Source organism: Anopheles aquasalis, chromosome 2 (assembly GCF_943734665.1).
Source record: "Anopheles aquasalis chromosome 2, idAnoAquaMG_Q_19, whole genome shotgun sequence".
Taxonomy (NCBI): domain Eukaryota; kingdom Metazoa; phylum Arthropoda; class Insecta; order Diptera; family Culicidae; genus Anopheles; species Anopheles aquasalis.
The window spans coordinates 3,735,001-3,745,000 of record NC_064877.1 but is presented as its reverse complement, the minus strand read 5'-3'; the positions used below and the strand labels follow the sequence as shown (position 1 = coordinate 3,745,000).

At 49.6% G+C, this 10,000-nt stretch overlaps 3 protein-coding genes across 4 annotated transcripts in view; 1 reads left to right on the top strand and 2 right to left on the bottom strand.

The window, feature by feature from the left end:
• LOC126578124 (abl interactor 2) overlaps positions 1 to 4,024 on the bottom strand; it is a 7,242-nt gene extending 3,218 nt beyond the window's left edge. Inside the window, exon 1 of one of the 2 annotated variants that reach the window (XM_050240427.1) lies at positions 3,799 to 4,024. In XM_050240427.1, coding sequence (XP_050096384.1) covers positions 3,799 to 3,809 — 11 coding nt within the window. In that variant the 5' untranslated portion in view covers positions 3,810 to 4,024. Of the gene's footprint in view, positions 303 to 3,798 lie in introns of those variants that run through there. The other variant, XM_050240418.1, reaches the window with a different exon arrangement.
• Positions 4,025 to 4,277: 253 nt separating this feature from the next.
• Positions 4,278 to 8,364, top strand: LOC126578117 (VPS35 endosomal protein sorting factor-like). Its single transcript, XM_050240405.1, has 8 exons — positions 4,278 to 4,476; positions 4,539 to 4,629; positions 4,721 to 6,277; positions 6,358 to 6,501; positions 6,567 to 6,742; positions 6,837 to 7,332; positions 7,403 to 7,837; positions 8,149 to 8,364. Exons 1-8 carry the CDS (start codon positions 4,463 to 4,465, stop codon positions 8,251 to 8,253), a joined length of 3,018 nt encoding a protein of 1,005 aa, XP_050096362.1. The 5' UTR covers positions 4,278 to 4,462; the 3' UTR covers positions 8,254 to 8,364.
• Positions 8,365 to 8,390: 26 nt separating this feature from the next.
• The window catches only part of LOC126570433 (low choriolytic enzyme), a 3,763-nt gene continuing 2,153 nt past the window's right edge, over positions 8,391 to 10,000 (bottom strand). The window contains 3 exon segments of the mRNA XM_050228174.1: positions 8,391 to 8,614; positions 8,690 to 9,001; positions 9,076 to 9,380. Coding sequence (XP_050084131.1) covers positions 8,391 to 8,614; positions 8,690 to 9,001; positions 9,076 to 9,380 — 841 coding nt within the window.

Genomic DNA, 10,000 nt, shown 5'->3' with positions numbered 1-10,000 from the left:
CGGGATGATATCGGCCTTATAGAATCGACTAGCGAACTCAAGAGCTCAGTAAGATCAAGCTCAACACGACCGTTTTCTTGTGCTCTAGCGTGTGTTCTGCTGCGAAAATGTTGTTTTCCTCGCAATTTAAAATGCCGCATTTTATAGATTCCGTGTTTGCGCGCGCGTGTACGGCGATGGCCGGCTCGGAAAATGAGCCACTCCGTCGCAGTAACGATTGTGGTGCTGGTGCTGTTTGTTAGTAACGACCATTGCCCCTGCTGTTTCCGACATTTATATTTAGAAGAGCCAAAAAGGAAAAAAAGTAAACTCATCACATCACAATAAATAAAATGCAACTACTGGCTATAGGGACCGGATTTCGTGGACGCTGTGACTTTTCGAGCAGATCTTCTCTCTCGTGGTGATGATCACTCTCTGTGTGTCTGTCTGCCACGCGAACCCATTTCGTCGGACGATGCCTTAAGTTTTGGTCTTTTTTGATCTCCAACTGTTTACAACCGCGGCGATCCTGACGATTCCGCGCACCGTGCCGATACGTCTCACAAGAGGACCCCCGTGATTGGGAGGTTTTCGGCAAGCCAGACAAACAAAAACTCGGCACACATTCGAAAACATCATCTCACACCGAAAAGTTGGCGATTTACGATGTTTGTTGCATTAACGCACATAGTAAATGACAAAAAGCTTTTTTTTTCTAATTTGTCTGGCAACGTAAATTGGGGAGGGAGGAAGAAGCGTGTACGTGTACTGGCTACACATTCACCGTGTGGTTCCGGTAAGTCTGGGGCCACATTTGGCACACCCGACCGTACGAACCATTGCAATATGAATGCACGTGCCGCGGTTCAGGGCGGAATGTCGGAAACGATTGCAAGCTGACGTCACTCGAAAAACATGACCACATTTCCTTATATCGTTTTAAGTGCCACCAAAAACCGGGGCGTTATCGGAAAATCCTATTTTGCTGGTCAGACGGTGGTGGATGGTTGTTAAAAATAGAATCAAACGAGCATTTACATGACATTTTGGAAAGTGTCCAAAAATAAATCCATTGCGCAACGGTGAAATGCTTTCATTGATTGGATCCGATTATTTAGCATACTGGTCACCATGACAACTGGCTGAATATGTTTGCGATAAGAAAGTTCGATTGTGGGCGACCGTAAAGTGCATGTAGCCGTTCCCTTCGCTGAGTCATCTAGTAACCGAGCAGAACATGTATCGTGGATGCGTTTGCTTTGAGTCATCTGTCTCGAGAAATCGGCGTTGACCTCGGCGGCGACCGCTGTCAGTTGGGGAAAGGCGTGCCTTGCTCGTGTTCCGAATATTGAGAAGAGAACAAGTGGTAATCAATTAAATTAAACAAAAAGCCTTCATTTAGCACGACCTTAAACATGGACGATGGAAACCCCTATGTATCATCCATCGGCCACCTCGCACACTTTTGCTGCTGTGTGTAAAAAAAACATGCATAATCGCGAACGCTGCTTCAGCGAAGCTGGCACCGTGGGGCTGACGCGTATTGCGTGAATTTGTGGGTCGCTAAACGGCCTCAGTGGGACACATGTCGTTACGTGAGGAGGCATCATCGCTGCGAGCCATCGGGGGCTGTGCTAAAGCGAAGTCGCTGACTATGTGTGAACGATGCGGGCAAGGGCGGTTTTCATTGGACTTTCCATCGCTCAGAAAAGTATTTCCAGCGTCCGTTACAGCATACCATTTAGGGGAGGTTTTTCATTGGCACCAGCCGCCAGCTGAACGTGAAAACGAGTTTCCAACCTGTATCCAAGGAGACACCACCCTCTGCCTCAGTGGTGTTTATAATCTCCACAATCTCAGAGGCTGCTGCGTTTATGGCGATGTGCAGGGTGGGGTGTGGCTTGCTAGCTACCTTCATAATTAAATGCTACCCATCGTTATGCCCAGAACCCCCCTTTACGTTGTCATGGCATCGCAATTGTGTTCGATCAACGGCATACCAACCGACTAACCGGCGACTACTACTAGGCGTACTATGTAAGAATGACTACCGATCACATGCTCGATCGTCCGAGCTCGCATCATAAGCTGTACGTCACTGTAAGCATACGAAAAACAGGAACTTTGTAGTGAAACTTAATCCTGCTTTGGGATATCCCTTACTGCAAAACGGCGCCAACGGCAAATCAGATCACATGCGGCGCGGGGTTTAATTTCAATTCGCCCATTTGCGCTGGCTATTCTGCAATCTCCTTCCGACGTCAATAAACTCGCAGAGGTCCAGCTTGTGACGGAAAACATGACGCCTACTTCGACGGTTATCAACCGGAAACTACTGCTCGTCGCCACACGACACGATAGCAGTGCATCATAGTTGACCGCAAAAGCAAACTCCTTTCCAGAGCCATTCTGTTCCAAATAACAACGCAACGCAATAGCTAGTGGAATGCTAATTTCAACTCTCCTGCCAACGATTAGCTTTGTTCTCATCTCTATGTTCCAAGTCAATTTTAATCCGTACATGCGAACACGTTAATGGACATCGCAAAAATGCACACCGACAAAGTTTTCCCAGGCTTCCTCCCGTTCGTTCCGAATGACGGCACATGGAAATGCACACCTATGCCAGGGGGGGCCTAAGGGCGTTTGTCAGCAGGTAGGTGGTAGGGGCGGTGTAGGCGAAATTGTTCGTCGATCCATCGATGCGTGTACGCGGTGGATTGCGAGCCAGCAACAAGTAGCACAAGTAGGTCTCGTTACGCTTTCGTTTTCATTCGATAGAAGGATGATAACTCCCGCGGGGGAGCGCATCTGCTATCGCAAAATTCGCTCTTCATCCGCATTTTGGCTTCACTTTATACCGAGAGAAATCCTCCAATTTCGTGAAGCATTTTAAAAACCATTTGTCTCCCCTTGCGCATCATATGGCGGTGGAAAAGACAGTCTGAAAAAGAAACCATAAAAGCTGACCGCCACGAATGGAGGTTTTATGTGCCTAACGATACGGATTCGGCTTTTTTGCTCCCACCCCGTGGACGTGCCCCCGTGGGTGAAAGGAAACTGTTCTAGAAAAAAAGACACCTGAGCATACATTTCACCGAAAAGCGATAGCGAGTATGGTGTGTGCAGCGACAGCTGTGAGAGAACAGACTTCATTTTTATCGAAGCTGGCGACGCTCAAGGACTTATCAAGCTCGCATGGGAATGCTAAACAGCATCCCGACACACGGACCCCTCGGATCTCGGGAGTGTCGCAATTCCGATGCACAAAGCAGGCAGCGACTCCGTGGTGATTGCACGCGTTCACCGTTATCCGTACACGTGACAATCCCTGTTCCTTTGCATATTCTTAAATTGACGACATGTGCCCGCTGCTTTCCATCGCTTCACCTGCGGCGCCTGTCCTCCTTCCTGCTTCCGGATTAGCGGTGTCAGTCAACTCTCCTTCCTTTCAAGACGGACCCCAAGTTCTTCGATAATTGGACGGTTCGTGCAGCGGACGCACAATGGTTTCAGAACCCGTTGATCAAGCCAATAACCTTGAAGGACACGGCCGTCGACGGTTACACTTCCTTGGCGCGCGCGATGCGATTACTTTACCTTCGCTATCGGGCAAACACCTTTGTTTGCGGGGCCACATACCACTCGCAAGCGTCACTGCTTCGAACTTTCGGGATGCAGCCACTGGATTTCCCCAAAAGGTTTATCCTCGGCGGGTCGTAAAATGTGGCCACAACGTCATAGCATTTTGCCACCAACAATCCAACAAGGTTGGACAGCGATGAAGGTTTCCACTCCGCAGGTTCCTGTACCTACCTGCTACTCATCCGATCCGTGTCGATAAAACTGTAGCACGTAGAAGCTGGCGGAGACAAAGCCCTCGGCCCTTCGTCCCAATCGGCTGACAGCAACAGGAGAACAGAACAAATCGGGAACAATTCACGTTTCACAACACAAAATCCGCAGCCGCAGAGGGGTGGCGAAACTCCGAAATTTTAGCACACGGAACCCCTGCCCGACCGACGACGACCGACTTCCATTTCTGCCAAAAACAAAAAAAAACAAAAAAACAGAAAAATCGCCCGCTATCACTCACACCAGTAAACACACTTTTTGACGTTTGCTTGAACACTCGATCGAGCGGGCTCATTTTCTTGCCACTGTGGACGGAAGAAGAAGAAGAAGAGGAAAACGAGATTCCAAAACGAAGAAGAAGAGGAAAACGAGATTCCAAAACGAAGAAGAAGTACCAATTTCCGCGGTTTTGTGTCGCGACACGAAAAACGTACGTATGCGTGTGGTCCAACGGAACAGCTTCTGCGTGTGCGTGATCCGGGCTGCTGTCAGCGAAGATCCTTAGCAAAACAACTTTTCTTTTGTGGACCGACCGGATCACGAATTAATCTCGTTTATCGGATAATTTTACTACTTCCGACATTCGGTTGCCAACGGACGATCCTGCACCGGGTCCGTGGACAACATGTCTGCACAATGGTACGTATGCACTGCACTGCTCTATGCCGTTATTTGTGGGGTTTCCTTTTTTCGCTTCTCAGGATCTGTGTTCGCCGCCGACAAGACGAGTGCCGCCGTTATCTCGACCAGTTCAAAGTGTTCGATCACCCTTTAAAGCAGTCCACAATCACGGTAAGCGGCAGGACAGACATAATCACTGGCTATTTTTGTTCTAGCTTAATTTGCCAACACTGATAACACATTCGACGCATGATTGTGGTAGGTTCTGGAATGTCGCGGCACAAGGACCAAAGTCTCGATGATTGCGAATGGGGCAGCAGCCGCGGCCGCAAACAGTAACAGCAGTCTCAATCCGATGGCGGCAGCAGCAGCAACGACAACGCTGTCGCTCGATCCACTCAGTCTAGCCTTCGATGGCTCGGATCCGTTAAGTCAGTTCGCAAAGCAGCAAGAAACGTCGCTGGGAAAGGACCCGTTGTCGCGAATGGTGGCAGAGATGGACGATCTTACGGTAGCGACTAGCTCCACCCCAGATCCCACTGCTGGTGGTAAGCCAACGAAGGAGCCGGCCAATTTACTCGAAATGGATCTAATCGAACCTTGGGCCGCACGCCGCGGTGCCATTCTGAACAAGTACACCACCTCCGAGAAGCTGTCGATCGTGACCAGCTTTCTGACGGGCGGTGAAACGATCAAGCCACAGACGACGATGTCGGAGAAGGTCAAATATCGACTGGAACAGTTGGATGACTTCGACGAGGGCAGCGTGCGGCAGATGCTCGACCTGTCGCAGCAGGAGTACGTGGTCAAGATCGAGCAACTGAACCACGAGCTAGTGCAAGCCTGGAATCAGGATCAACGCGTCAAGGCGCTGAAGATTGCGATCCAGTGCTCGAAGCTGCTGTCCGATACGTCCGTTATCCAGTTCTACCCGTCGAAGTTTGTCCTCATCACCGACATTCTCGACATCTTCGGTCGTCTCGTCTACGAGCGGTTGCGCACGAAAGCAGAATACGTGCGCCCGGGCTCGAGGGAAGCTACCTCGCTGCCCGAAAATTTCACCCCCGAGATGGTACCGGAAACGGCGAAAGAAACGTGCCAAAATTGGTTCTACAAGATTGCCTCGATCCGTGAGCTGCTGCCGCGCCTCTACGTCGAGATTGCCATTTTGAAGTGTTACAGTTTCTTGGCTCGCGACGAGTTCAGCCAGGCACTGGGCCGTCTAACGAAGATGATCCGTGGAATCGGTGATCCGTTGGTTGCCATTTACGCGCGGTGCTATCTGTGCCGTGTCGGCATGGGACTGACACTCGATCGCACCTACATTCGTGAAAATCTGGACGACGTTCTCGCGGTTTACCACACGATCTTCAACGGTGGCATTCGATCGGAGATCGCACGGCACCGCATCACGCTCAACGTTTACATTTCACTCTACCTGCCGGCGCTCGATTGGATCCTGCAGGGTGTCACCATTCTCACCACCGATGGCCAGCTGGACGAGATACTGCAGCGCTGCACGGAAAAGAAAAACCCGGCGCTGCTGCTCCAATCGGCAATGCAATCGTTTCGTTCGGACTTTATTGCCGGACGGGCCTGTCAGCTGGTGCAAATCATTGCTTCCACCTCGGAGGAGGGACTCTCAAGGGCTCAACTGCTGCGGTTGCTCGGTAGCATTCTAAGCCACACGCCTCCACCGACTGAGCAGAGGGCGGCAGTGCTGACAAACGCTTGGAAGACCATCAGCATCATGGGGAGCGTCGAAGATTACATTCAGTGCGCGGAAATGTGGGCCCAATACACGAGTCAGCATTTTGGGGTAAGTAGGAGAATCATGAGAGTGCCAAGCATCGCTGCAGAGTCACTGGAATCCGTTGTTTCTCTTCGCATACCCTCTAGCTGCGTGAGATCGACTCCTTTATGGGTGACATTCTGCAGCATATGACACCGAACCGTGCCTATGAGCAGCACTACCATGAGCTGCAGGTGATCGTGGATAAGATCGTCTCAAATACACAAGATATTCATGGCGTGATGGCATTGGTATGTAGACGAGTTGTTCTCCGTTTCAAATTGAATGGAACTGAATGTTCGTTACATCTTTGCAGGATAATTTCCTTCCTCTGCTAGACCTCTTCCAAAAGGAATCCGTCAAGCTGGAGGTTTGCAAAAACATTCTCACAAGCTACCGTAATGCATCGGCCAGCGATACGGCGATCATTAACGATCCAGTCGTCACCAACGCACTGATGCACATCGGCCGGGTACTGAACGATTCCGTAAAGTAAGTAGATCCCACTCGGTGACCGGGCCTACCGATTTGCTTCCGAAACATATTCTCAACGTTTCGCTTCTTCTTTTGGTTGCTTCCCCTGTAGCGCTCTTACCGGAGAGGACGAGCGGCGACAAATTAGCGGGCTGATTTGTCATTTCGTGCGGAAGGTAGACTTTGGACGTGATTTTGAGCAACAGTTGGCGTTCTACGTCGAGGCACGCTCCGTTCTTTCCAATCTAGATTCCGCCCTCTCCACACTCATACATTCCGTCAACCGGTTGGCAACGAGTACGCGCAGAATCGTGCGCGGTCAGCACACGCAAAAGACGGGTGCCTTCGTGAAAGCTTGCGTCGCGTACTGCTTTATTACGATCCCGTCCATAATCGACGTACGAACGCGCATGGAGCTGTACTTGCAGTCTGGCCAGGTTGCCCTATTGAACGTGTGCCTTCAGCAGGCCGATTCGTGTTTTGAAGCGGCCCTTAATCTCATTCCCGAAGTACCACGAATGGTGGAGATAGATGGAAAGCTGCAATCCACCGAAGGGTTCCTTAAGACGTACGTCGTTAACTTTCTCTCAACACTCGTGATCGTTCCGGTACGTGCATTAGAGCTATAATGAGTCCTTTGTCCTTAACATCCCGCTCTTGGTCTCTTTTCTGTTGCAGGATAACCCAACACAGGGTGTACTGTATCTCCTCCGGCTACTACTGGATGTCGTGCCTCGGTACCCCTTCGAGCCGAACTCGAACACCCTATCTAGCATTTACTTGCATGTACTGGACTTTCTCTCGGTGGCCGCACAGGAGGTGTACCCGTATCACATTGTCAACGTCATTTCCAATGATGAGCTGTACGGTTCCGATCCAAAGTTTATCGCCGAAGTGAACGAGCTGTGTTGCACCGTTTGCGACAAGTTGCTGCATCAGCTCAAGGAGCTACTCGATGCGAACGCTCATCGTGCCCAGTCACAGTTGGCATTGGATCTCTTCCTCAAGATCATTACCGGGGCTGATCTGACGGTGGACAAAATGTTCACCCTAACCTACAACCTCTGGAACCTGGCGGTCAAAAATAGGAACGTTCTCGATGCGAAGCAATTGGTAAGAAGAAGAAAAAAGGCAAACCCTCGTTATCACATTTTCGTTGCGCAATAGGTTGTACATGCGTAATTGTCGAAGACAGTTCAAGGTCGACGCCAACGGCTAGACGACGCGGGCTTTGGTGCAAAACGAGGGCGCTGGCTTTGGTGCAGGACGAGTCCCCGCTTATCACGTGTTGGACTGCCCGTGCCCGTTCGATGGTGACAGTTGCGCATTACTTTATTAGCTGATTAATTGCATTTGAATGTGGTGTTGCTCCATTCGGTTTTTTATTAATTTCCCTTCATTACTCTAATCGCTTTTTTTTGCAGCAATCTGTGCTTTCGTACACCGAACACTTGGCGGAGGTCACGCAGATACAAACGCAACACCACTGTCTCGTAGCTTTGCTGGAAAAAATGAAATCAAGACTGTAAATTTGTGTGCTTGTTGGTATAACCAACGACCACAAGATGCTCCCAGTAACAAAGAATATATAAAATCATACAATGTTATACCGTACTGCATTAAAATAAAATATTTACCATTATAATGTTGGAAGCGTTGTAACTACTCAGGGACACGGGTACATGTATCGCACTTTCTGTATATCATAAAAACTTGCCCCATCCGTTTGCCCCAACGGATAGCTGCTGTTCCAACGGGATACCATGGTTACAGAGGTGCCCGCTTTGGCGAAGGCAAAGCTCGGGTAATGCATCAAGCTACCGTAATCGTACGGTAAACCGAACGTCTCCATATAATCCCAGGAACCCTTGACAAAGTTCTGTTGGAATTCTGTAATTCGGCGGAGCATGGAAACTACTCACAAACGATGATTCGTTAATGGTAGATGGTTTCGTAATGAATTACCTGGTTCTATGTTATCCCAGAACACTTCCACGTACTCGTCTCGATCTGGGCGGGTATGTTCGTGGAACAGACCCAGCACATGTAGCAGCTCATGTTGAATTGCACCCGAAAGTTCCAGGCAGAAGTCGTCGAGTGCGACATCGAGTGGTTCCGATTGTCCTCGTCGGAACCCGATCGCTGATCCACAGCCCCACTGAGAACGTAAGAACCGTATGTGTTCACGTTGTTCCGCCGTTTTGGGGATAAAATAAACACAGGTCTGCTGCTGCAGCACGTTCATCGCCTCCAAAATAGCTGCCTGTTCCTGGGTGCCTACGGATGATATAGGCCAAAAAGATTGCTTGATATGGTATCCTTACAGTAACTGGAATATACGTTTCACTCACTGAACCCCTCGCTGATTATGTAGGGCACAACACCGTTCGGCCATTTGTAGTACTCCAGCCGCAAAGCGTTCCGACCATCCTCCGTATGTTTCGGTGGAGCCGGTGGTGGGTCAACATAGTGGTTCTCAAAGTAGCTTCGTTCCATCGAGGACGCCGTGGTGCGCGGCACTGGTACGCAAGCCACCATCAATACACCGTATGCTAGTGAAATGAAACCCATGCCGTCGAGCCGATATCCGGTATACAACTGGTCCGGAACATGCATCCGTAGGGCATTTTCATTGCATTTTAGGTACTGGCGTCAACTCGCCGTGGTATGTTCTAAAACGGGCAAATGTTGCACGTGCGATATTGATAACGCATAGTTTGTAAGTCGGTTTATCTATCAACCTGCACACCACGTGCTTTCCTTCAAGGGTAAGACAATGGCACATCAATCGAGACAATCGTTAAGCACATGTTGGGTGCCCTACTGGGGGCGGGACGGCTAATCAAAAGTGCGTGTGTAGTGTAATGCAAAATGCAATTAATCGAAATGTTCACAGCCATTTTGTACATCACAGGGAACCCGGTAGCAGCAGTCCTCGACATTCTGCGTAAATTGGGTGAACGGAGCGAATACTAGGATATGCAAATTGCGAATGGGTAGAAAGGTATATGTTTGAATAACATGGAATGTAGCATGCCACTACAGATGGGCTAAAGAGGGTCGGCAGCATATATGCGGATGGATTAACAGACGACACGCGATCCCCCGGCATGGATCGGAATGATAAAACTAAACCACTCCAAGTGCGCCTTCTGTGCGCGGACTAAATTTACACAGTTCCAAAGCGCAAAGCACTTACCTGTTAATTTGTGTGAGGTAAAAATAAGAACGAGAAGACAGCGGTGCGGGAATTTCATTTTGATTTTGTCACAACTC

Excerpts from the sequence above, each read along its gene's own strand:
- LOC126578117 (XM_050240405.1), top strand. Across the intron at positions 4,630-4,720 it reads TAAAGCAGTCCACAATCACG|GTTCTGGAATGTCGCGGCAC; the intron begins GTAAGCGGCAGG and ends TGATTGTGGTAG. Across the intron at positions 6,502-6,566 it reads TTCATGGCGTGATGGCATTG|GATAATTTCCTTCCTCTGCT; the intron begins GTATGTAGACGA and ends ACATCTTTGCAG.